Below are 27,381 nucleotides of genomic sequence, written 5' to 3'. Positions count from 1 at the left end.
CCAAAGAATTTCGAAATCTTCGATTTTATCGAACCTGAAGTAAAAAAATATTCGAAATATTCGAATTCGAAATTTTAGAAACCGTGGAAAGCTTCGAAATTTTCGATTTCGAAACTCCGCTGTGGTCAAAAGTTGCGAATTTTTCGAATTCGAACCTCGGTCGATACGAAAATATCGAAATGTTTCGAAATCGAACCTCAGTTCGCTTCGCAAATATCGAAACCTTTCGAAATCGAACCTAGGGTGGTTCGCGACATCCCTAGTTCGGAGGCAAGGGAGGCGCTACTGAACGCGCCCAATGGGTCCGGTGCTCGGGTAACGCCGAAAAGGTTTGACCCACTGATCTCAATGACAATTGCTGGATCGCGCTTGCCGCTCCCGCAAGTGAAGCCACCGGACGCAACCCCGCTGGGATACGATTTCCCGTTTTGCTAGCCTTTTGCTGCGGCTTTTCAGCGTGCTGTAGACACGTTTTCTACTCGTTCGTCGTCATTCGCCGAGGAAGTTTTTTGGGACTCTGTGTATTGTTGAGACTTGCCGTTGTGAACTCGTGGAAAATTTTACGAAAGTGCAGTGTCGCAGGAAGAAGCACAACGCGTCGAAAGGAAGGGCTGGCGGCGTGTTCAAAGCTTCCTTGGCACGCCGAAGTGCCGTGTCTCTGTGCCTTCGCGCGCTTGGATACCGACCAAGAACCGACGCCGTGTGAATGTGTTTAGCGAGTGCAATGTGCGTGAAGCCGTATCAAAAGGTACAACTCGTCGAAAACGTGTCGCCGGTGTCGCGGCGTGATCAAAGCTTCATTGGCACGCCGAGTGATGCATCTTTGTGCCTTCGCACGCTTGGATACCGGTCAAGAATTGACGCCGCGCCAAAGTTCTGAACGTGTGTCGCGCGTAGATGCCTTTAGATCATTTATATATATCGGCCACGGAGTTCTGGATCGTCCAACTGTTCCGGTGAGTTGCTATCAATAAAAGGGGGAGATCTGTACGTGTTCTTATGTACTATATTAACCATGGCTATGTCCCAAATGGGAGGCACTCACTTGATCGAATGACGTTTTAGTGAACGCCCACGTTTCATCGAACGACACTTTAGCGAATAGCCGGACGCCGCGAAGCGGCGTTTTCGGGTGGGCCAAGTGAGTTCATATTTTTGTAATGAGTTGCCGCAGACTGTCGCCGCGAAGCGGCGTAAAGCGCAGCGCGACGGATGGGTTAACGCGCGCCTCCGTTATTCGCTAAAACGACCATTCGCTCAAATGTCGCCGCTCGCTAAAATGTCATTCGCTCTTGTGATATGGACCCGTCCCAAATCTACTCTAATAGATTCCGTGGGAGCACGAATAGGGCAACGTTGTGGAACCAGGGGGGTTTTCGAAAGCAAAAGTACAAGACGGCGAGAATGAAAATCTTTGAAGCGCGGCCGATATGGTCGTGTGCAATCTGTTGACCAATTACAATTAGGCGAGCCGCGCTCAAACGTCAAGTGCAATTAAGTAGGTTGATAATAAGCCAGCACTGATCAGTAATGAGGAGCTGTTGTGCACGGTATTGTGTAAATCGTCTAAGGACGAAAAAAAGACGTACCTTCCCCCCCCATCTTCCGTCGCTAGTGGACGCTGGATTAAGCTCGTTCCTAAACCGCGAGGGAAAAAGACGCTGATCCAGAGGCACGAACAGCTTCACGCACATTGCACTCGCTAAACACATACACACGGCGTCGGTTCTTGGTCGGTATCCAAGCGCGCGAAGACACAGAGACACGGCACTTCGGCGTGCCAAGGAAGCTTTGAACACGCCGCCAGCCCTTCCTTTCGACGCGTTGTGCCTTCTTCCTGCGACACTGCACTTTCGTAAAATTTTCCACGTGTTCACAACGGCAAGTCTCAACAATACACAGAGTCCCAAAAAACTTCCTCGGCGAATGACGACGAACGAGTAGAAAACGTGTCTACAGCACGCTGAAAAGCCGCAGCAAAAGGCTAGCAAAACGGGAAATCGTAACCCAGCGGGGTTGCGTCCGGTGGCTTCACTTGCGGGAGCGTGGACCAGAGGAAAATTGGCGACTCCCTCGCCGGGGGGAAGAGGTAGGGGGGTGACGTTTTTAGTTTTTTTTTTTTTTTTTGCCCGATGCGCCGAAGGTCATTCTGGGGATATCCCACACTGCGTGGTGATAGGAGGAGAAAATTGGTCTTTGAAGGGCGGGAGAAATTTGTGAGGGAGAAATTTGTGAGGGCACACCGTCCTTGGGTTTCGGAAGTGAACTGAAACGCTTTCTATGTCTTTAATTTTTTTTTTTTTTTTTTTTTTTTTGAGGGGTGGTTGAATGCTAACACCGTGTCTGTTCGATAGGCCTGTTATCAGTTGTGGCTGGTCGGTTCCGTAAAACTTTTTTTTTTTTTTTTGTGGGGGGGGGGGGGGGTGTTTTCATTGTTAGCAGGGTTTGAGTGCCTGTTTCTTGGATTGGAAAGGGGTCAGTTTTTGGTTGGTATGAAAGGAAGGGAGGTAGCATGTGTCATTGGTTCAGTTTGAGATGTCGTTGATGAAGTGGAGAGGAGGTGTGTCGACCTTTGGAGAGGAGGGTTGTTGTGTATATATAAGAGCGGAGGTGTTCAAATAAATTAGAAGCTGTGTTTGAGACTTGTTGTTGTTTTGTCCGTTTTTTTTATTTTTCCGTGTCTCCGGTTTACGATGGAAGTTCTTCACCAGCTCGCCTGTGCTTTTACCCTTTCTTCGAGAAATTATGCGTTTTTGTCTTTTTAGACTTAGGCAAGGTGGCGCAAGCTCCCGTCCGTTTTCTTAGTTGTTTCTTGCTGGGTCCCTTCGCGTTTTATTTTTCTGCTTTTATTTTGTTGGGGTTGCTTTTTTTTCCATTGCAATGTCCAGACCTTGATATAAAAAAAAATTAATATCAATACGGCGTTAGGGAATTGGCTTAGAATATTTGCCCATCTTTTAACAGAAAGAAAACAAAGAAAAAAAACGCCCGGAACATCTGCGACAAAATGATACACCTTTTCCATCATGCCTGAACAGCCGATCACTTTATTTGGAAACTCGTCACAACTTATGTCTATGAACACAACATGAGGAAAGCACTGGAGAAGTTTATTACAATTTTTGTCACACGTGAGGCATCGTGACAAGATAGAGTAAATAAAATAGCGAAAGGAGAATTTGAAACAAAATTGATGGCAATGAAAATATTTAATCAAAGATATTTTCATGATTAACTTAATTCATAAGAATATCTATGTGGAAGTGAGATGGTGGATTATATATTGAAGCAGAGTGATGAACTGAATAAAAATTATTGCAGAATGTACACTGCATCTTCAGAGAAAGAGATACCAAATAAATAATAAAAAAATATTTGTCCACAGACTATACATGCTTAAAAGTTGAAATTTTATGCTTTGCGGACTATCTACCCGTGCGGACTATGCAGGAATGTTGTTTTTCAAGGTCGTTCATTATGATGAGACGCAACGGATTTTGTGAACATAGAAGTATGTTAATGATTTGTGTATAATACAAGCTCCTTTGCGATAAAAAAAACAGACATTTCTTTAGGTATGTTGTGTATGAGAAGATTTTTATGTCAGCTAAGCACCAGATAGACTATGCACCGGGTGGGAACTATCTAAACAAAAACTTTTATTTTTTACCCCAAATTTGCCCTTGCAGACTATACACCTGGTGCGGACTATAGCCCGGAAAATACGGAAATATACTATATAGTTTGAGAAATTAGTTATCTGAAAGATAACACCAGCTATTTCATTGAGTTTGGATCTTGCTGATCATGTTCTGTAAGATAATTACATTCTTGTAGGAGGCTTGCGAATTTCCTGCAAGATAATCTTGCTTTGGTAGGAAGTTCATGTACTTGTTGAGGACAATCTAAATTTGAAGTCAAACCAAAAAAAGTTTTTAGCATGCTGAAGTGAGCATACCTTTGGTCTTGTGCTGTGAGAACACACTTCAGCAAAGAAGCATGCCACCCAGAAAAAAAAGAACTTGATGTTTTTCTTTCATGTCAGGCAGACACCACTACAACAGAGCTTATTTTTGTTGGTGGCATGCTGACGACACCTGACATGAAAGAAAAACATCAAATGAATAAAGAGCAGAATATACCACAGACATAACAAATTTGCAAGGCACGCCCGCTGTAAAAGGCAAGTGAGACTAGCACGAGAGGAACACTCACACCTAGATATCACAGATGCATAGTTTGCAAACAAGGCTATGCTTTGTGTCGCTGCTACTTGACCTGAGCAGGGTCACGCGTAAAATTGGTTAGGTAGCAGCACAGTTTCCAAGTCGTGTTCAACTTCTCAGACATGGACATGCACTTAAGGATCTTGAACCTCTTCAGTTCATGCACCACCCTGTTGATGTGCACCTTCAGGCTTCCAGACACCTTTGTCTGGTGCTCCTCGTCTTCCTGCGACATGCGTCCCTCCCAAGCCGAACGGCGCTTCCTGGGCCGTACCCCACTGTTCTTAGGATCGTCTGCAGCTTCAAAATCACCGCCTGCAGCAATGGCTGCCCTCCCGGGCTCACAGCCGCCGGTTCCGGAATTCGCACCATCGCTGTCTGTTGTCGACCTCAGTGTCAGGTCAGAAACAAAACACACGTAACCGTTCTGCGCCATCCCGACCAGTGCCGTTGCAATCCGCGGGCGCTTCACCGTCGGCTCGTATGCGTCGCACTGCACGTTCCAATCTGCTGGAACTTGTAGCAAGATCTCTGAGCATTCAAGAGAGATGTCCTCTGTCGTGGCAACCGGCGTCTTCAGCGCTTCCGGCAAAGACTCGAGGACCGCCTCTGGAATGGGCCACACTGCAATCTCCTCCAAGAGCTCGCAGAGAAGTGGAGTCCAAAAGGTAAGTAACCGGCTCACCGTCGACGCACTCACTCCAAACCGGAACCCCAAGTCTTCCTCAAGCAATCCCAACCGCAGACGGCAGAGCACCGTGGCTATCTGGTCTCCGATAGACAGGCTGGTCGGGCGGCCCGTGCGGCCGCTGGAGGGCTCGTGGCCTTTCGCTCGGCCCTTAACGAACTTCAAGAACTTGCGGAAACGGTCCTTGCTGCTGAAGCCGGTGTAGAACTTGAGACACTTCTCATCTTCCAGCAAAGCAGTGACTGACAGGTCCTTCTGGTAGGACTTGTTGATGATGGTCTGCTGCAGGGTAGCCGTCTTGAATTTTTGTGCCTGAAGGAGTTTCTCCATGAGCTCGAGCCGAGCTTCGAGGTCCTCGTTGATGTGCTTGAGACTGTCGTTCTCCTCCTGGATGTCTTTTGGGTCCTTCTTTTTGTCAGGGGGCTCAGGTATGTCCTCGGCTAGGATGACGTTCTCGACAACCCCCTTCGCAGCATAGGGGTGGTCTGGGCCAACAAAGTGAAACATGAATAGCGATATGTGCGCTGCAGACCCAGTAAGCATGAGAAAGAGTAGACTATGGTCATCGACAGCTCAAGAAACGCAGGACACGGCAAGACCCGAGCATTTTATTCTCACACCACAGCCTATAAGATTGCGACATCACCAGACATGAACTCAAAAGAGCAAATCACAAAGCAAGAAGCGTGAACTTCACACCCTGTGGTCCTTAAGAGGCCCTGCAAGGACTTTTTTACTGGTTTTTAATTTGCACCGAACCTGAGTGCACTGAACGTAGTAACTTAATGAAACTTTTCTTTTCTCGAATTTCGCTTTGTTTTGAAAGTTATAGGCAAATTAAAATTACAAAAACACGGCTGCCGCACTGTGTGTTGAAGGCTCGAGAGGGCGCCACTAAAGCATGTTCTGGCTAGACTGTATGAAGCGGGCAGCCAGGGCGGCTCGCATTGCATTTGCTGCGCGATTAAACACTAATTTGGCATGATACTTCATTGGCCACAAACGACAGCAAACACGGGGTAAAGATCAGTTCAGAACGGGAGCCACTTCGCGCTGCCATACGGCCACAAGGCCAAACTGCAAGCCAAAGCTGCTTGCCGAAGGCCTTGGGAACGCTCGGAACGAGTCGGATCCTTCAGTGCATACGACCGCAGCGCCACCGCGTACATCTGGGATCTTTCTACGCTCGCCGCTCGTTGGTGCCTGATCCCACCACACCTTTCTAGTATGCGCCGCCTTTCCCACCGCTTGGTGGGTATGTCGACGGGTCATTTCTTGTTTCCATACTTTCTAAACTGCCTTTGTTTCTTTTCGGATCTAAAATAGTGAACAAAAACTAATTTTATAAATAATTGAAACAATTCGCACCACTTATATGTTGTATTTCGACTAAACAGAAGCTTTTAGCAGCTCTGACCAGTAGAAAGTCCAGGACCAAAGACGTCACATATTGCGCGCTTTCAACACCGCGGGTCGCCCCCGTAGGTGGAGGAGGTTTCCGCATCGTTCGGTTAAAATATGACACACTGATATTTAGTTACTCTCTCCGTGCCCGCTGGCTTGCCTGAACCCCAAAAGACGTAGAAACCGCAAAAAAGGTAGACGCTTAAATATGATTGCAGGGCCCCTTAAACTATCGGTTGCTATAGTAAAGCATGAATTAAAAATATAGCTCGTGCCAGTTTAATTACCGTACCCTGCCGCATATAAGTCAACCTTTTCAGAAATGGGTATCTTAAACTAAGGTATCTCAGGAATAGTATCTGAAAAAAAAAAATCATAATAATAATAATATATTTTATTAATGAAATGCAATTTCTTTTTTATTGTTCAGAACTTGGAGGGGGGTTAAGGCTTATATTTGGAGTTGACCTCGTAATGTTTTTGTACTCGCCAAAGTAGCATGAATACTGCTTTCTCATGTTAACACTACAAAGGCTGCCCAGTAGACATTTGTTTACTTAAATTCTGATAATTTATGCTTTTTGCTAATTACAACAAATTATGAGTATTTGGCCGGCAGGAGAACACTACAGTGATTTTAACATGAATGTTGCTAAATTCATACTTGTTCTCAAACTTTTGGTTGGGTGTCGAAGCTACGAGAGCTGGCCTCGTATTGAACACTGTGAACGAGCGATAATTAGCAAGAATATGCCGCTCTCGAAGGATCAGATAGTTTAGGTAGCCGTTCTCATTGCTGCCGCACACATAAGAGTTTAGGCCGCAGTCATTCTTTCCCCACAGACAAGAATTTAAACCATTCTCACTGTTACCACGCACAAAAGTGTCGGCCAGTTGTCATAGTTTCCGTACACGTAAGTAGATCATTCTCATTGTTGTCACAGGTACCTCATGCCATATGATAAGATATATATGAGAAAATAAACAGTTTGTTTGTTTCCATACTTTAGTTACTGGAATAATAGCCATTCCCTCACACTCCTTTGAAAACTTCAACTTTTTTCGACCGCTAGAAAGCACATTCAAAATATGAAACTATAAACACTTTGCAAAACACAGGCATATGTGTGAATGTCACTGCTTACCTAAATTAGCCAAGGCGGCAAAAGTTATGTGACTCTGTCGACGCCTAGTAGGAGGGGTCGGTAGAGGAACTAGAAGAAAAAAAAGTATTGCAATTATTAATGTTGCATTCTCCAGCTTACTTCACCAAGCTAACTTCCCCGTAACAAAAAGACAAACCACAGTGATGTGAGTGGTCTGAGCCTTCTGGGAGCACCTTTCGGAGCAGCCAAAAGTCAATTTTGGAGCATAAGCACACATGTCATTTTCATTCATACTAGTTTGAATATCATGTTAAGATTTGTGTGTTTACGTCTGCTTTGGCTTCCAGCTTCTGTGCAACAGCATGACAGGTTTGATTCCCTAGCCAGCAGTTTAATTCAATTTAGAAGCACAAGGCACGGTAACAAGATGCTGAGTGGTGAAGGGGAGAGCAAACTACTGTTCATAATTATTTTAGGTATGAAATCAAACTTTAACCAAATAGTATATTCCAAGGAGCAAAAGTATGCAGGTGAACTGGTTGGGAAACATCATAATTTAAACCCTGAGACAAGGATTATTTTAAAAGGCTTGTACGTTAATTTATTTCTCCCCTTCTCAGGGTTTAAATTATGGCAGTATATTCACATTGAAATAATGTTAGTATATAATAATTTTGAACATGCAAATTTATGATTTTTTTGTTAAGTTCTGAAGGTTGTAATTAAACTGCAGCTTTTTATTCAGGTATAAAAAACAAAGCTTTTGTCGTTTGATTTGGAACATCAATTACATTTCATAAACAGAACTTCAAGATAATAAAAATAAATATGTAAACAATGAATATGCTTTCTTAAAAAAATTGTTGAACTTCTTTAGGTTATTTCTAAGCATGCCTTTACTGCTCCACCTAAATTCATTTAATTTACTGTATTTACTATGCTGTCAAAGGATGGAACCTATATAAAAGTAATAACTAAAAGGGAGTTGTCACAAAAAATAAATCAGTTGATAAAAGTTTCATCGCAATACACAAGTATTCCTGACGAATCTCCAATGTAAAAAAAATAGATCGTCAGAATATTGCAGCCTGTCATGTATACTAGCCGTAGCTTTATTTAGAAACCGCTGTAACGTCCCTCTTTAGAGCAGTGCTTTGCCTTTAACACGCAGGTGCGCTGCGGCAAAACAACAAAAAAAAAAGTATAATTGCAACATTTACTATGTGATTTTCGCTTCACAGCTGAACACCATGACAAGTGCATTTAACGATGCTAGCTATCGAACCAGAACAGACAACGAGTATGAGAAATATTACGAAACTTCCGAGTACTGTCAATGTTTGATACAGAGATTGAATCAAATATAACGTTATTTGATCCGATAATCGAAGGTTCTGAAAATCCCCTCAAGCCTACCGTAACAATCTTTCCATGTAGTGGGGCTTGATTTATTATATTTTTATAGTATTAATAAAGTGAAAATAAGTTTTGGCACAATGTTGGCACAAATTCGTCCCATTTTGGCAAAATGTAGCAAAATGTAGCAGGATAAGCGTTTTGCCCCAGTATGGCGCATATGCCGCAGCAATCGCATCACTGCAACCAAAACTTACAATGACTGCAAGCAAATAATAAGTTAAAAATAAACATGGCCCAATAAAATTGCTTATCTCGAGCGGAGATTTGTAGATGAAATGATGAACCTCACAAAAATTAAGTCTGCTCTACTCCCCATAGAAAGGTGGAAAGATTTCCTTCTTTATGGATTGCAAAAGGGAACTGAGGAGTGGCTTTCTCCTGTCATGTCATATGTCAGCCTTAAAGCTCTGACTCGGCACATGCCAAAGATCAGAACCATAAATATCATGTCCGGTTTCACTCAAAAAGCTTTCAGCAGAAACATTATCAAAGCCCTTTCACAAATGGAGAAGAGAATGCCAATAGCTTTGTTGTGGATCTTACCGACCCAAGAGAACTATCATTGGCAGGTAGTAATCCCCATCACAGATCCATCATTTAAGCAGAGAAGCTTTCACACTCCTATTGTTGCTTGATCCGGGTGTCGGTGTGCCCTTCACCTACTTCTGAAGCCAAACAGTAGCTTCGTTCGATTTGCACCGGAGTTAAAAAGTTACGGCGGTGCACTTCCAGTTGTATCTCAACACACATACCGGAAGTACACTGCCCTACACTTTTCTGCACCGGTGCAGAAGGTGCAAGTAAACTGAACGAAGCTAGTAAAGAAAATGCGTAGCTGACATGCACTTCAAACTACACGCGAGCTTCATGCTCTTTTCATTTGAAATACTCTAGCGCTGAAGGCTGCAGCTCTCAAGCAGCCACCTAAATATCTGAAGCTCAACAAAGCAGCAAGGCTCCCTACCTACCATGAGAGCAAGAAGGAAGCTCGACAAAGGCGCCCAGAGAGGACTGGCACTCCTCTCGCAGGTTGGAGGGCACCTTATCCAAGAGAATGACGACTGCTGGATGGTTGGCTTGTAGGCTCGCTTCTAGCCTCACTCCTGGCTTGGCTTTGGGCTTGGCTTCAGGATTAGCTTCAGGCTTTGCTTCCGGCTCAAGTGAAGACCATGGCCGGGTAACAGGGGGCTTGCCTGGGAAGGTCGTAGATGCCAATATAGTAAGTGAAACATACACAGCAGACACAGTTTGTTTTATACTATTAGTGCAAAGATGCTTCGGTGGTGCCCTCTTGTGGTTTCCATCCACAACGTCACGACCAGGATTTGCTTTGTCGTGATGTCACGGGTCGTGACCTTGTAAGCTGAGATTGCAGCCAATGCCACAAGCACGAGAGCTCGATATCGCTGCTTTGAAGCATTCTTCTGCAGAATGAGCGCTCGTGCTAGAAATGCATGTCTCAAAACCAAGAGTGGAGGCAAGCTCGCCCTTGTAGCTTTGGCTGCAGCCTCAGCTTAAGGGTGAACAGAGTATAGTCACTCACAAGTGGGGAATAGCAGGGCATCACTTTCAAATGCCAGGCCTTCAGAACATGCTCTTTGCCTTTCAACGAGCTTTAGCTGTGATTGCATGCACGAGGCTGACGAGAAGCGGCGCCGAAGGGAGGAAGTGTAGTAATCTGATATTGTGCATAGTTCCGAGATGACGGCACTGTATGGTCGTACAGTGGCTCGTGATTATGACGTCACACCTGTAAATAAAAAGAAGGCGCACGCTCCGCGTGCACGGTTGCTGTTTTGGAATTTGTCCCAACCGGTCATCTCATTTACTTCGTCCCGGTGCAGCCTTCTACGACCCCCATCGGTTCCTGTCTGGGCCGAGGCCATGGCTAGGAGAGCCCTCGCCTACCGTGCCTCGGCACATCGCGCCCTTGGGTGGCTAGCTACGGGTGCTGGTCCCGCTTTCTCGGGTGCCGAGCCATCTTTAGCTTCAGTCGCAACTTAGGCGCTTGGACATACCCTAAAATTACTATGTGGCGATGAGGATGGGATTTTTTTTTCTTTGTTGATTCATTAGTAACGGCGAAGAAATTCCAAGCCGAAAGGCAGCAACCCGCATCCTGGACCAGTGGCCTGGGTGACGGCACGCAAGTCAATCGAATGTTACGATGAGATAGCATAACCTGGTCGGGCTTCGGGCTCCCGACTGCTGTTCAGATCATTTGACCCCTTGCTTACTAATAAAAAGTATCACTCGTGCCACCCCTTATGGTACATAAAGTTCGAACACGAGTGTGTCTCGTGTTCGAACTTTATGTACCATAAGGGGTGGCACGAGTGATACGGTCCCCCGCAGATGGTAAAACCATCCCTGCTGCTCCATGTACCTCGGGTTGTTTGCTCATTTCTTTTGCTGTTTAACACAAAAAGAATGCTTCATTTGGCCAAGAAAAAAAAAAAGCAGTTGCTTGTAAGCATTTGCGCTAAAACAACTTGGCTTTGGTACGGAGGTCAGCTTTAGCTGCCAAAAATACACAAAATATTTTCAAATGTGGTTAATTCTCATATCACATGTGACAACGAATACTTCAGCCTTTCCAAATTTTCGTAATCAGACAAAAGTTATAACGGACAGTGGCAGGAGTGATAAAAACTATGCAAATTCTGCAAGCATTTCATCAACTTCGGTGTTTGCATGTCAGTAGGACTTGAACCAGAAGTCCCTATTTGGAGCAAGACACCATACCTGGAATCTGAGGAAATGTTTTTGTCTTATTTTAATGCGAATTGCCCATTTAAAATAAAATTTTGCTGTATGTTCCTCAAAGGAAAAAAACGAGTAGGCAAGGGGTTAAAGGGGTACCCCGGCGATTTCTTCATGGTCCCCGATTTGCTTGAAATTTTGCTAAACTCGCCAGACAACATCGCTAAAATAGTACCCCCAATATTAAGTCTAAATAATTTTTTTTCACGAAGTTATTGAATTTACAATTTTGGTCCTCACCGTGTTTTTTCAAACTGAAAGTCTACTGGCAACAACGAAAAAGCGACGTCAGTGGAAGTGCAGAGGTTCACTCTTTGGACTGTAGAATTTGTTCCCAACTGATTTGAAGCAGTTTCATGGTATCAAATGAATGCTTTGGAAGCTCGCTCCAGTCCTCGCGCTCCAGCACAGAACAAATCATTGGCATATTCTATTTTTTAGACTGCTCGCTCCACTGGCAAGCTTGCCTTTTACTGACGTCACGGCACTGATAAGTGCGGGTATATTTGAATGTTGGTATTTGCATCATTTTCATTTGCCAATTTCGCAATAACTATTATAAATTTCGCGATACTAAATAGCATACCGAAAAGAGTAAAGGCCGAGGAGTCAGAAAATATAGTTAGTTCAGGTAGCTCAAAAAATTGCCGAAGTACCCCTTTAAGCGTGTCTGCCAGTTAGAATTTGACACACACTGCATTATCTTGCTTTCACTGTTTCTGATCCGAGGACCTTGAATTTTGCAACGCCCTTAGTGGTTTGCACCGAGTGTCCGACTTTGACATGTGAATGATTTTTTCTTTTGCGCCAAAGATGTTAGACTTGCAAAAAGCATAATCGTTTGCGTTACTGACTCTGAATCGGTTTTTCTTTTTATCGTTTCATGATATCTTGATGAAGTGGGTCATGCCAAGCAGGTGTTCCAATCAGCATCTTGCTCTTGGCCCCGGAGGCCAGCTGCCAATTCAAACGGTCAGCTGAGCGAGGACTCCGTAGTACACGAGCTGCCCCTTCGGACTTCCTAAATTCTTAAATTTTTTATTTCTTCCATTTTGTTTTTTTACAAGGTTTTCTGTATGTATGCACATTTTGTTTGACCTTCCAAGAAGGGAGTTTAATAGCGAGTTCGTTTCACACGCACTGGCACCGTTCGAGTTCTCTCCCAGAATGCATCGCACTCGCAGAGTGTTGCACGGAAAACTGGACTCAAACGAACTCGCCAAATGCACCGAGTGCAGAAGACGGATGCTGCCGCCATCTATGTTGTAGAAAAGGTACCGACTTCAAACCGAAACTAGCGCCTTTCTGTTCCGAGTGTTGCGTGGGAATGCGAGAAGAATGCAGTCGGCTACCAACGTTTATCTACAAACGTTGGCAACTGCAACCTGTAGTTTATAGTTGCGATGTCTTCAAGCAGCTCGGCTGCCGTAGAGATAGTAACAGACGGCGTAAATTTCCGCAACCAACTGTCTACAAAGCAGCTGGTTGCGATCTTTCAATCCTTATAACCGTTTACACTGAAGAGAACTGATGATGCTGCCCGAGCAGAAGCTTGATCCGTTTGAGCATGGTATTATGCGTGAACCACTGAAAGGGTACGGCTTAAAACTAGCCTGTTAGAATATCCAGCGAAACTGGGACTTTCGATTTGGATCGTCATTATAGGTGTATTAGATATTAGCCTTGGTGAGGGCGTCGAGGACGAGAGCTTTCTCAAACAAAATACGACGGGGCAAGTTAGCTGCGTAGGTAAATGTTAAACATGATGATGTTGCCCAATACGCGGGTAAAGTCACCATCTTTAAATTTCTCTGATGCTTATTGGGCAGTCAGAGATTTCTGCTGGGGGAGTTTTATCGACAAATGTTAAATTTTTCACCCGCACACGGATGGTGATAGACATCTCGGGGGCCGCTGTTGCTTTTGTTCTGAGCATTTCTTTACACACTGGTATATTTCAGCGTTCGTACGGCAACAGAGCGATTTAAAACCTGCAAAGAAATCGCGGGTTGTCAATTGCTTCCTTCGTGAAATAGCAGACACTCACAATTCAAGCTCGCGTTCGATTTCGTTGCCCGCGGGACGCGATTTCTATCAGAAAATCTGCTTTTTTTCCCGTTCGGTTCCATGACACATCGTAGCAGACGAACCCTCGTCGTCTGCTCCCGCTCCTCGCCGGCCCCGCCGGAGCGAGGCATGACGGGATTGCATTTTGGCGCACTCCCGATTTTCTCGGTGCAGCGAGTGCATGCACGCGTGGGGTGCCACCGCTGAAACGAACTCGGAGAGTGCAACCACTCGTGGAGCGCCGGCCGAAACGAATCCGTTCCACGCTGCGAGTGGGCACGCATGGGCACGAGTGCCGTGAAACGAACTCGCTATAAGAAGCCGATTCAACAGCTTTCATTTCACACTTTTATGTGTGCTCATGTCTGCTTGGGAGCCCATAAGCATTGCATTTGGGATTTTGCCTCTTTATATGTCTGTTCACCGCAGGGGCTATATAACATAGACAACCTTCACATTTCATAAAAGCGTGCACCCGCAAAGGTGTCACTGTACAACGTGAGGAGTCACTGCTGCACACTCCTTTGTGCCACTCACTGTTTTCATCTGAACATACTATTTTTTTCAAATAGGACATCCATCTTTGAATACAGTAGAAATGGCACAAGCGACCCCAACATTTGTGGGAACGGCTATTTACTGCCACCATCAGTGTTTTTTGCAGTTCCGAGTAACCCGGTACAAGCCTGGCCGAATATAGAAGAAGGCATTTCGTCTTATCTTGGGGCAAAGGGCATGGACCTTATAAAACCCAACCGTAAAAAGCAGGCGCTGTTTAACCTGCTAGCTGTGGAAGGACAAAGGATTGCGTCGACGTTTCGCCTCAAAGTCGTACTGGCAACAAAGTTCGAGGTATTCATGTAAGCTCTCGAAAAGCATTTAGAACTTTCAGGATGCGTTGCACTTGAATGCAAGAAGTCCTTCGAATGCAAGTAGCAACCGGGTAAGAGGATGCACGAGTAAGTGGCAGCACATCGCCATCAAGCATCGTTTTGTGCATCAGGCGCCACCATTGAGGAACGGTCGGCCGAGGTTTTCGTATATGAACTGGAATCTCGTAGAGTTCGGGATCGCACTTTGCACGAACGTGTGGGACCCGAGGTACCCACTTTCGAGCAGACAATTCGGCTATTAGTGTAGTGGAGAGTGCCTGATGTGTGGGGCTCCAGCCAAAGCGGTAAAACTTGGTGCTGACTAATACCTTGTCTTAGTAAAATGTAAAAAAGTGCCGATGTTGCTGCGTCACACAAGAGCATTCACAAGGACTTCAAGAAACACTTCCATTGTATTGCATGCCACACCCAAAATATGCAACAAACACTCGAAATCTACCTGTTTCACTATGAAGCATAGTTCGGGGGGTAAAGGTTACTATTTTTTCCCGTTTAACTACCTCTGAACTCGGCAAGTCCCATCTGCCTTGATCCCAAGTGGTCAGTTTTTTCTGGACCAAACAAAAACTGTAACTTCCAACATCATATTGCAAGAAAACCATCCCCCTTTCAAAAAACATTTTTAACAGTATGGAGACATAGTTGCATCTTTTTACTAGATATTGGGGTTCTTAAACTTTTCTATACTAAGGAAACCCTATATTTCTTGATTGATAGCTAATAAACCCATCCCAGTCTGGGAATTGACACAATAAAGCAGTGCAGAAGCCTTATAAACAATAATGGATCAACGCCCAGCTCTGATTGAAAGGATAGTGGGTAGACTTCAGTGCTAGCTGCCTTCAGGTCTACCCACTATTCTTCCAATCAGAGCTCAGCGTTCTGACGTCACCACAACCTCTGCGCAACATGCAAACGAACTTGCGCTCCGCGTAAAGATAATTGTGCAGATGACTGTACGGTTATACCTACACCAGCTGTAAGGAGATGGAGTTTGCTTGTATTTTCTATGGGGGAATATGGTGGGAAACCGGTCCAAGTACGCACGTCTCCCGCTGACGTTGAAGTGCGCGCCGCAGATTTTCTGGTACGGGCTGGGCACCCAGAGGCCCTGTTTTCCGGGCTGTCTGCGATTGATTCTCTTAATCCACACTTTGCGGTCCTCTTCGTTTTTCGGAAACCCGTGCCACGAGACGTGTCGACTCGTCATAGTGTTGTTGGTGCAACCGGGAACGCAGCAAGTTAGGCCTCCGTGCTTTTTCTTGGAAAGGCTCATTTCGCTTGTCTGCTTTATTTACGTTACTTATTGAACGGGGCGTTCGTAGACGCGCACTGCAGTCGAGCACTGTACCAACTTGAAGCTAGCTTTCTCGCGCGAAAAATTCGTGACGGCCTCCGGAGAACCACAAAAGGACCGTGATTCCGTGCAAACCTGAGAATCCCCCGATTGTTGAATCGGCAGCAGTGTTGCTAACTCAAAAATTGAAAACCCGCAGTCGGAACCCCAAAAACCGCTAAAAAAACGCTAAATCCAAAACACAGCACAAAACGACTTTTTAAACTTTCTTTTTTTTGCTTTAATTCTTGGCAAAGGTATAATAACAGTATAGATCATATCAATGCCATCTGAAAGGAGGCTTTCCTTTTGTTTTGACTAGAAATCTGTCACGCCAAGCCACAGTTCACCCAGGTTATCCGAAGCCAAAATTGCAGACTGAGCGCATACGAACATGGCAAGGGACCTTTCAGCAGTGCGTGACTAATCAGACCCGTCCAACTTGTAGAGTCGTCTGCTACCAGAGGACAAAGGTGCAGCGGCCGAAACATGCTTCTTCGTTGCAGCGTGCATGACCAAATCCACATTCTTCGCAGATAGTTCCGTTTTGAAATAGCGGCACCTGGCTCGTCTGCTATCACCAGGAACCTCCAGTAGCCAGTCTTTTAGTTTGGGGTCTTATAGCCAGTCTTTTCTAAACTATTGAGCGTACTTCATCGCGCTCATTTCACAAGACAGTGACAAAAAGGTTAAAGGATAATTGAAACATTCATGCTGTTCAAACGTGCGCGCAAGAGACGGGGAGCCATGTTACTCTCACAAACCAGAACATTACTGAGAGTCAGCGAAGACGACTGTGGCTTGTATCCTTATTTATTATTATTATTATTATTATGGATATGAAAGGTGCATAGATGACAGTAAATCGAAATAAAACTTTTATATCTCTAAAAAAACTGACGAGATTACATAAAACCGGCTAAACATCCCGCCGCCCGCAAAACAATAATTTATCCCACTAGACAGAACCAAAAACCGCTAAGTTTAGCGGGAAAACCGCTAAATTGGCAACACTGATCGGCAGTCCCCCACTTTCCTGTTTCAGCGCCGCAGGGCGGCGCTGGCTGTTATCAAAATTTAGTCGTGTAACTAGTGTAACTTAGTCAACTTGGCTAGTGGTTTAAGGACGGGATATACGTTTTTATGATAAAATAGTAATATCTCCAATGGTTCCGTCCAAAATCACTCGTGTTTGACCGCCCAGGGGGCACTAGCCGCCGCCCAATTATTTTTTAAGGAGCTCTAACCCAATCCACGCTTTTTGAAAATCCGGAGTGCGCATGCGCGTAACGTCAGCGCGCCCAGGTTCAAAAGTACAAATGTCGTATGAAAACTGACCGCGTTTTTGCTCGAGATAGCTGACACCTCGTCACGCTTGTCACGCTTGGCGTAGTTGGCACCTGCCAGGGGACGGAAAGCGCTTTTTTTCAATTCCCTGCGGAAAGACTGACCTCTTCTCGAAGAGCGACGTGGATCCACGCAGTGAAGCGAGTGCACCCGTCACACCCGACCAAGCCTTGGCAGCCGCGCAAGCAGTCCCGAATATGCGGGGCTCACTTCATAACAAGTGAGTCTCTTTAATCGCGCTTCCGAAAAGCAGAATCGCGACACTGTCACTTTAACATACAAAGGAGCCGTCGCTGCACAGGAGCCACTTCGACAACACTAAGCTTGTTCATGGAAATGGTGCAATAAACAGGTGGAAAACTTGGCATACCAAAATTGCTGGTTTTAATTAGGCTTTAATTGTCAATGAGCAAGTGAAAATAAAATGCATCGAGAAATGCCATGCAGATAAAGCACAAATCTAATCTGGATCTTGAAATTGATTAACTTATTTGCTACCTCCATTCATTCTAAGTAGAGACAGCAGAAGTTTTGTGTACAAAGCTTAGCCCAGGTGATGAGTTTGGCTACTGTACATACATTGAACATTGTCAAAAGAAAAACTGCCCTCAAAAGACCAGGACAAACCGTCCTCGCCTCTTGCATATTCTTTTAGTTTTTTTCGCCATACTTTGCTTAGTATTTGTTTCTGAGCTACCTTCGCTAGTTGGCTTCATATTTCCGCACAACGCTATGCTGGCTATGCTGTCGCCTCCACGGCTCTCTCAAAATAAGACTTGATTGTGTTTCTACCGATATGATTGTTTGGCCACACCTGGCATATACCGATACAAAGTAAAGAAATCAAGCAGAAATGGCTGTATAAATATTACTCTGTACTATATGCATGCTTCTTTTTTACAGATACTGAAGAGGAAGCTGGCCATTGGATTCTCGACAATATCAAGGGCTTGTGAGGGGCGTAGGCTGCGGGACCTCAGGACCGCCCAGCTGCAGCAACGTAACCGGTGCTCGGAGTTCGAGCTAAAATGCAGCGAAGCAGAAGTGGGGCACCTCAAAGCATGCCAGTTGACTATCGATAAAATTCGACACAAACCCAAGAAGTGTATGTACTACACCAGGCTGCTCGAGTTTACCATATTCGAAGCGATGCACGCCTTCTTTGAACCTCGGGCAGCCATGTGGAAGTATTGGAAGTGCAACAAGAGAACCAGCGAGATGAAAGGCCACCCGTGGAAGATGGAGCTTATTGAAGAGTTAATGATGTTTGTGAGGTTACGGACTGGAATGATTGGTAAGAAAATTCAAGAGAACCTTCCCCACGCTTTCAAAACTTTTCGAACACAAGGGTAGTCCTCGACGGAACGGAGGTGCGGATCCAGAGGCCGTCTCCTCTGTGTGCCCAGAGGCAGACGTTCTCGCTTTACAGACATTTTAACACATACAAGGCTGTCATTGGCTGCACCCCCAACAGCTACATTTTGCACGTTTCAGATTTGTGGGGAGGCTCCGTTTCAGATTGCCCGATTGTTGAGCAAAGTGGGCTGATGGGGCTGTTGCAGCCAGGTGATGCCATTATGGTCGACAAAGGTTTCAGACTATACGACGTGCCACCAGGGGTGCAGGTATGCATTCCTGCTTTCAGGAAGCCTCAAGAACCACAGATGGCAGAGGAAAACATGGCACACATGCGGCAATCGGCCGTGTGTGCGCCATGTCGACATCGCTGACCAAATTTATGTGGTCTGTTGCTTTCTTTGCAATTTCCGGGAGTCGTTAACCAACAATAATTAGTGTCGGAGCGTGACCCAGCTCAATCCTTGCTTCGTGTCCTCACCTTCGAATGGCTTTGGCTGTCCCAAGCGCATGCGGCACGGAGAGAAAGTGAGGACTGACGTTGCACGCCGGCATTTCTTTTAAAAATGTGGTCATCCGGAGATATTGCTGTACGAGTAATGTTCTTGACGATTGTAACGTCCCACATGGTGCTCCTGCCTTGTTCAGTTCAGCAGCACTTTAACAATAGAACATTTTGAAAAAGAGTGAGGTGGAAATTGGACCACCATAGGTCAAAATTTTCATCTTTTCTTGGGGCTGATTGATTATTGCAGAATGTCGCCCTTCATGCAGTAATTTTCCTACAGTTGTTTCTTAAAACAGCAAAAAATAAGGTGCCATGAAACATTTGCAGACACTCCTTAAATTGCTACCGGAGCTGAGAGGACCAATTGTTTGGGACATGTAGCAGCAAAATTTGCAATACTGTATATTCATGTGTGGTTTGAATAGCTTTCCTTGCTGCATTTGTCTTTCTAATCTTGTACATGGTCAGTGACAATTCAAAGTGTGCCCTTTTTTTTCCGATTGCCAAGGATGTGGGCGTCGAACCGTCTGCTTTTGTAAGGATTTATTTGACTTAAGCAGAGCAGGAAGTATGTATCTTTACACCATTCAATTCACAATTCTTTGGAACTCATCGGTTTGAGAGTTTTGGATAGTGTATGGCACTTGTGGTGTGCACGCACGCTTTCATATGAAAACCCTCAAAGCGATCATTATTGAAAAACATGGATTTCAGCTTAGGTAAGTATGTTTTGTTATATTTCATTTAAATTGATGCAAGGCATACGCATCGCACAAGACGCATCCGAGTGTCGTCCGACGTGTTCCACCGTACATTGCGAACGTAGCTCTCGTCTGCAGCACTCGCGGTCCCGAAATGAGCTTGATCCAATGGCGACTGAAGAGGGGGAGTGGGGTATGGTGGGGGCGCGGCAACGCCAACAGATTGCATACACCCATATGGACCGCGTTTCAAAAATTTTCAATCTCGCTGCTTCATACTGTTGCGTTTGAAAACCTACCTTGCTCCACAGCGTTGCCCTGTTTGTGCTGCCATGTGGTCTACTCATATAGATTTAAAGCAACCAGTTTTTTTTTTTCTTTAATTGATAGCGATTTGTCGGAACATTGCTGTAGTACAGGGGTGGCCAAACTGCGGCTTTTCGCGGGTTCAAGTGCGGCTCGCGACTTCCTGGTAAGCGTGGCCCCCCTCCCTCTTTCCTCCTGTGTCCCAGAGACAAAAAAAAAAAAAAAGATCTAGAATTAAAAGGAAAAAAAACTTTCAGCCTTTCCACTCTGGTGAAGGAAGACCAGGGAAGCTGTACTATGGTAGGAATGAAGTAACCGCCAGCTGCAAGTCATCAAGCCAGAGTGGAAAGGCTGGAATGGTTGCCGCCATCTGTGAGCAACGGCGACAACCAAACAACCGGCAAGCCAGTTGTCTGGTTGCCACCATTGCTAATAGATGGAGGTAGCTGTCCAGAGTTTCTTGTTGAGATTTGTTTGCCCACGGACACGATACTTGGGAAACTTGCCCTTAACAGCTCCGCTATAAAGAATTAGCCTTGACAGGTTTGTACAACATTGTGACCCAGTGACCCCGTTTCTTTATTGTTGTAGAAAAATTTTTCAACCGTATACGCATAACGGGCGTCAGGGGCAGTGGCTGGCTGAAGTACCATACATTCCTATTTGCTTAGTGGTTGAAGAAACATTTTGCTGCATGGTGTTATTTAACAATTAAACTTGTCCCCTTTGGAAAGGACTGTTCCCTCCATATTGTTTATTGTTCGAAGTAGCCCCCCCCACCCTTTATTTTTTTTTTTATTTTCCCCTGTGGCTCTGTGAACTTTTGTAATTGTGTCTGCGGCTCTAACCCCATGTCACTCTGGTCACCCCTGTTGTAGTACATACCTCGGGGGTAGCCCTAAACAACCTATTCCTGTTTGAACCCGTCCCGTTTTGACCCATTCCTAAAACAACCCACTCCCACTTGAACCCGTCCTGTTTTGACTCATTCCCTTTTGAACCCACCCTGTTTCAACCCATTCCCAAAACGCCCTTTGCATTTGAATCCATCCCGTTTTAACCTTTCTGTACAAGGCCTGCACATCTCAACCTCTTCGCAAAATATCCCCATCGTTCGAACCCTGGTCTGCACGCATTTTCTGCTTAAAAATATCTTCTGAAATATTTTGTCTGTCAACGTGTTCTTAAAATATACAAACCTTTCACACAAGTTTCAACGTAATATCTTCCTACGTCAACCACCTAAATCATTTTTTTTTTTGTAAGATATGGTCCCCAAAACGTGCAACTGCGAAACAACTATGTATACCGAGCGACACTGTTACCGCGAGCACAACGTTGGAGCTTTTTCGAATTTTACTTCGAAATGGTATTAGTAGGCGGCACCAGATAATATTGTTTAGGCCAGTGGCCCAGATTAGCACTTCCAAGGACACTAATAGTTATGATGGCAGCCTTTTTATTCGATGAGATACACAAAAAACAGACAATCGCTTCTTCGCGCTAAGAGTGTAGCTCTGTACAATAGGGGAATTTTAAAATAATGTACGCAAGCACTCGGGGAAAGCTAAAAAAGCGTTGCCGATGAAAACGGGCGTTGCACGGCAGTATCGTAGCAACCGGTGCTGGAGTCCCTACGTCACTTCCGCACGACGCAGCGTCGCTCGGATCCGGTTGATAGAGATAAAGCCGCGTAGTGCACCTGTGACGTGCCCAGCGGTGAATGGTGTGCAGTGCCCACTTTCAACGTTCATATGTTTCATGCTAGAGGCGCCCATTTCCGCCTTTAGCAACGTCACCGTCGGCGTAATTGCCCCGCTAAATTTAGTGGGAAGTTGCATTGGTGTTGAGGTCACGTGACTACAATTTTAGCGCTAAATCTAGCGGAGAAACTGAATTTGCTCATGGGTGACATGACACGAAGTCATGTGACGTCATTTTCCTCACTAAATCCAGCGGGGAAAGTAATTTTGTGTATACATCAGGTGACACGAAGTCATGTGACGTCATTTTCCTCACTAAATCCAGCGGGGAAAGTAATTTTGTGTATACATCAGGTGACACAAAGTCATGTGACGTCATTTTTTCCGCTAAATTTTGCGGGGAAACTGAATTGGTGTTGAGGTCACGTGACGTCAATTTTCCCGCTAAATTTAGTGGGGAAACTGGGAGGGGAAGGTATGGAGGAGGATAATGGGAGGGTATGCAAGAGAAGGAGGGGAAGAGGAAGGGGCATACCCCCCTCCTCCTCAAGAGTTATGCTCTAATTTCGCATTACAGATTTTTAAATGTCTTACATTTTTTGAGGGCACCCAATGTGCTCGCGTACGTTATTCTAAAACTCCCCGTCGCCCGGTGCAGATTCTGATAGGGTAAACATTCATTCTGGGTTAAGAACAGCGACTTTGTGAACCAGTTGAGCACATGGCGACTGCAACAAGCACAAGGCATGATACGCTCACCTATGCCAAAGCCGTCTGTCTCCGTTTCAATTCTGTACTCTATAAAACCTAGCACCACAAGCAAGAACTGCAGTACCTTGTGAAAAGGCGGGGGCAACTGAAGAAAGTGGCTCCTCGACGCAGTCGTGCGGTGCAGATTCTGATGGGGGGAAACATTCATTGTGGGTTAAGAACAGCGACTTTCTAAATCAGTTGAGCACATGGCAACTGTAACGAGCACAAGGCATAGTATGTTAATCTATGAAAACAGTTTTATGCTTTTAAATAAACACAAAAATACTGAGAGCCAGTAATAGTGACAAATATTTATTGTAACCCTATGCCCCGAAAAAAAATTTAATAAAACAAACTGATGCTTATACCTTCGCCATCCCTGCAGCTGCTTGCAGTATCTCCGGATTCTGGAAAGCAATAAATGTGATTAACGAGCATGACAGTTTCAACCTCTGCATTATTTTTCGTCGCTCATTCATCTGAGATAGACTAAGGCACGAGATTCTTTGGCTTGCCTCGCCACTGGTCGCAGCCTCTGAAGATGTTATAGATGAACAAGTAAATATATGAAATGAGTGAAAGTTCCAAACCTGCATAAGGTCTCTATCAGGGTGTTTACCAAATTATTATTTGGAAATTCCCTGACTTTTCCAGGTTTTCCCTGACAATTTCAGGTGAAATTCCCTGACCACTGTAGAGGCAGTTAAATATATAAGTCCATTACAACACAAGGCATGGAGCATTGAGCACTGTGACAATCATTTTGCACTGGCTTGATTCAACTTCCACATTCCGAAATATTCGGGTTTGCCCAGTCTGGATTAAACGAGCACTTTCTTGCCACCGACATCGTCAGTGAAGAGGCCACTCCCGGAAACATGATGAAAACACGACTCTCAACCATACACGTCAATAACCCTCAATCCAATCCAATCCAATACAAGGCTTGAACTGGATTTGTCGGCTGTTCTCTTTGCATCGGGTAGCACACTCTACATCGGGTGAGCAGAACTCGCGCTCCGCTCTACGCAAAATTTATTGCCTATTTTTCTGGCCCAAAGTCCTCAAGCCTTTGCTCAGGGTGCTCAATGGCATTTCCGGCTCGTTTTCTCTGACTGGGTTCGCTTTTTGACAATATCCCTGACAATTCCCGGTTTTCCCGGTCGCTAGACACCCTGCTCTGTAAACACCACTACTAATGAACATACGCACGTGAAGGTGCGGATTACAAACAAGAAATTGATTCAAATTGACCTAACTAGAGATGCACACCACTTTTCACACTGTACCACTCAATGGGGTGTATTCGCACGTGACTAGCAAGCGGTGCACTTTGTGTTTGTGATTACCATCATGGCGTCCGTGATAGCAGATGGGCAGACGGCGGTTTCTGCACAGCTGCATGGGCCACACTCAACGAGATGGTCACACTACGCAGGGAATCTTTTTCCGTTTCAGATGACATCACGCATGAAAACAGTGTTGCACTAGAAAATGAAAACCGAGCCAGGAACCCGCAATGCCTGCTGTCCTAGGACAGCAGGCATTGCGGGTTCCTGGTTTTTGCAATTTCAGAGTCCGAACACACGAGTGCAAAAAGGCTCGGTCGCCCACCGTAAGGAGGCAGCGCAAATTATTGCGATCACATCAATGGGAAAAACCTTGACAAAGATTACGACGAGTAGAGTTTCGGGTAAGTGTCAGCGCGGTTGACCTATTTGCAGAAAAAAAGTTTTATTTTGACAAACAAGATGCTCGAGAGGTTGGAATGGAAGCTCCTTATGGCAGAAGGAGCCGAAAATTGGTACTAGAGAGTTTTAGTAGATCGTTCCGATACCCCCGATAGCCCCGATAACGATACTATGCATGCGCAAGGGAGGCGGTGGCGGAGTATCGGGTATCGTTATCGGAGTCATGGGAACTATCTACTAAAACTCTCTATTGAAAGAAACCACTGCTCGAGAGCATGCATTTCTTTACCTCGCAGCAATCTTGAAGCTTGTTGTTGCCCTTAGCTGCCACTGCAAAAAATCTAACGCATTGTACATTCTCTCCTTTGGCTCTTTTTTTGATTGATTTGGCATTGTGCAGGCACTATATCAAATTTGATTCACAAGTACAGTTATGATCGGGCAGCAAGCAAACGTCTCAGCTACACGTGCGTGCTCCAGAGACCCGACCCCCAAAAAAGTCAACCATCCCAACACTTATCCGAGATGAAGTGCCTTGAACATAAAAATATGCTCGCTACATGTCGTGATCTTTGTCAAGGTTTTCCCCGTTGATGCAAGTGAGTCATTCATGTTCCCTATTCAGGGAGAGCGACCGAACCTTTGCAGATTATGTGTGTTCCATCTCTCTGGATTGGAGTCCGCAATGCCTGCTGTTTTCGGTTTCCTCTTTCAAGTGCGTCCTAAGTTCTCATGCGACAGCTGACCGCCACAAGTGACTCCGTTTCCGTGCATGGTGTCACCTCACTTAAAGAAAAGTTTGCTAAGTAGCAAAGCTCTTGCGGCCGTGCAAGCACTGCCATCTGCTATCACAGGCACAAAAATTGCGAAGTACTCAGAGTGCACCGTCCATTAGCCATGTCTGAATATGTCCTATATATAGCTTGCAAGTGTCAATGCTCCTGGGTACTGGCAGCTATTTCTACGTACTGATTCCTTGATACTTTGCCCTCTGGAGTGCGAAACTAGCACAGTGAATCAAACGCTTATGGCACATAAAATACTGGCAAGGCTGTAAATGATGTCACATGCAAGCTATGTAAAGTTTTTGACAGTATCTATAAACTTCGGTAGGTGCTATGCGAGTACCCTCCACATCACAATATTATAAGTGTTTTTTTCTAGTGCAATGGTTCTCAACCATGGATGTTTCGCGGACCCCTTGTGGATCAGATGATGAAGGACCCCGTTCGCTGTGAGGGGAAGGAAAATATATAGGTTAATTATGATAGTGATTTATTAAATGGATATAACTAAGGGCTAGTGTGATGTAGACTTCTCTTATTGACATATTCACGGGAAAACTAGCCCGAAATTTGGAACGTTTCTTCTCAATTTGAGGAAAGATAACTTTTATTGCCAGGCTTGACCGATGAGGCCGGGCTTCGCAGACCCCCATTTGACTTACAAATGGCCAGTGTACTGTTTGGCTGTATTTGATAACTGGCCAAAACGAAAGAACAATCTTTACGACAATATTTGTATGCAGTCAAATCGACCCCCAACTTTGAAATAAAAACCAGACCAATTATATATATATATAATTTTTTTTCTTTATGTGGGTGGGTTTGGGGGGTGGGGGGGAGGGGGGTTTTAAGTTTAATCTGTCGTTTATTTCTTTTGTATGCCTTGCTTCTTAGTTATTTTTTATTTATTTTTTTACTATAGCGTAGTTTACCAAGCAAGCTTGTCCATGGTTGGGACAAGGCGACACGCCCGTGTCCCAACCATGGACAACCGTGACAAAGAAAGGCCCTCACCTTGGCTTGATGATCTGGCGGACCAGCTTTGGAACCGATCGAGGGCTGACGGCCGTGGACGCGAGTAGTTGAACAATGTAGGGACATAGTCCGGGTGTGCCTTTTCTGACGCCGGCTTCCCTGCAACCGAAACATATGTGATCATCGCCGCACTTCGCGAAGCTCTATCGCTTGCTAAAATTTCAAGTCAACTTACCTGTGATAAAATGGGCGCTACATAGCCTAGACAGCCGACCCGGCTTCCAGCTCTTGGAGGGGTCGGACTTGTCAACTCTCTTGACGGCACGAATCCAGGCTGCCCGCCTCGCGGGGTAAAGCTTACTACACGGAAAGCGAAAAAAGCTATTTCCACAACCCGGGCGATAATAATTCCGACAGCCGAGGGCTACACAGTTCACCGGCATGATTGTGTTGTACGTCGTCGTCGTGATCTACTTAGAATGGGCGTCGTCGGTGCGATGACTTGTGTTGATCTTGTTCGCAACCATCAAAACTTGAGTCTCGAAGGTCCCCAAGTCCCCAAGTTACCGAAAGGTAGTGATGGCAGTGATGCATCAGTGATGGGCTGAAGTACAAGTACAAGGCTCTGCGCTAGCGCCAACGTGAACTCAACCAACTCAACTGCCGAATCGAAAATTCGGTAACTTGGGATACAGTGTCGCCAGACCTAAATTTGATATTCCGTTTTTCCAAGCAAGAACAGCTTTGAATTTTTTTTTTTTTTTAATGGATATTGACACAGTTGTTACTAAACAAGGTGATATGCTACAAGACAATTGTATCGGTACCATTTTTGTGTGTTTACTGGCAAATTTACAGTGACATTTTGCAGACGTGAGGTGACAACGAGATTGGGTGATAGCGCGGTAGCGGGCGCAGTCACGATACGCGATTTTCGGTTTCGAGGCCTCATCAGCGCAAGTGTGTAAGTGTGTACATTGTTGAAATAAAGGCGGTAACACTGTTTTAGACAAACCCCCGAGACTGGGAAAGAGACGAAGGACAACAGAACAGTCTCAAACATAGTGTATGTTGTGTTGTCCTTCGTCCTTTCCCCAGTCTCGGCGATCGTTCTTGCGATTGTTTGCGCCCTAACTTTTTGTTTGGTAAAAGTGTGTTCTTACTTTCTCTGCCTCTGCGAGTCACAGTTTCGTGCGCGAAAAAGAATGCAACGGCTGCTGAACCTTCACCAAAAGAGATGACAATGTTATGGTAAATATATTATTTTTTTTTCGAATTTGAGTTATTTTAGTTTTGCATGGAAGTGTGCGTTTCATATTCGCAACGTCTCATTTTTAACTTATATAATCCCGGT

At 45.1% G+C, this 27,381-nt stretch overlaps 1 protein-coding gene across 2 annotated transcripts; it reads right to left on the bottom strand.

Moving 5' to 3' along the window:
- Positions 1–3,027: 3,027 nt before the first annotated feature.
- Positions 3,028–26,718, bottom strand: LOC115330700. 2 transcript variants are annotated; one of them, XM_040223412.2, is made up of 7 exons: positions 26,263–26,718; positions 26,067–26,186; positions 22,945–22,983; positions 22,659–22,721; positions 9,812–10,036; positions 7,464–7,532; positions 3,028–5,399 (listed from the first exon to the last, which is right to left on the bottom strand). In XM_040223412.2, the coding sequence occupies exons 1-7, from the start codon at positions 26,468–26,470 to the stop codon at positions 4,270–4,272; spliced, it is 1,854 nt and encodes a 617-aa protein (XP_040079346.1). In that variant the 5' UTR covers positions 26,471–26,718; the 3' UTR covers positions 3,028–4,269. The 2 variants fall into 2 exon arrangements, with proteins under 2 accessions (XP_040079346.1, XP_040079347.1); XM_040223413.2 differs by lacking the exons at positions 22,659–22,721; positions 22,945–22,983; positions 26,067–26,186; positions 26,263–26,718 and adding an exon at positions 15,539–16,028.
- Between the last annotated feature and the right edge of the window lie 663 nt (positions 26,719–27,381).

Source organism: Ixodes scapularis, unplaced genomic scaffold, assembly GCF_016920785.2.
Source record: "Ixodes scapularis isolate PalLabHiFi unplaced genomic scaffold, ASM1692078v2 PGA_scaffold10__122_contigs__length_95168666, whole genome shotgun sequence".
Taxonomy (NCBI): domain Eukaryota; kingdom Metazoa; phylum Arthropoda; class Arachnida; order Ixodida; family Ixodidae; genus Ixodes; species Ixodes scapularis.
Note: the sequence above shows the minus strand (reverse complement) of the source record. Positions and strands in the feature narration are given on the sequence as shown.

Coding starts and splice junctions, on each gene's coding strand:
- LOC115330700 (XM_040223412.2), bottom strand. CDS start 26,470: ATGCCGGTGAACTGTGTAGCCCTCGGCTGTCGGAATTATTATCGCCCG. Junction 26,187..26,262: donor TAGCGCCCATTTTATCACAG/GTAAGTTGACTT, acceptor TTTCGGTTGCAG/GGAAGCCGGCGTCAGAAAAG. Junction 7,533..9,811: donor GCTTCCTTCTTGCTCTCATG/GTAGGTAGGGAG, acceptor TTTTTCTTCTAG/TTCCTCTACCGACCCCTCCT.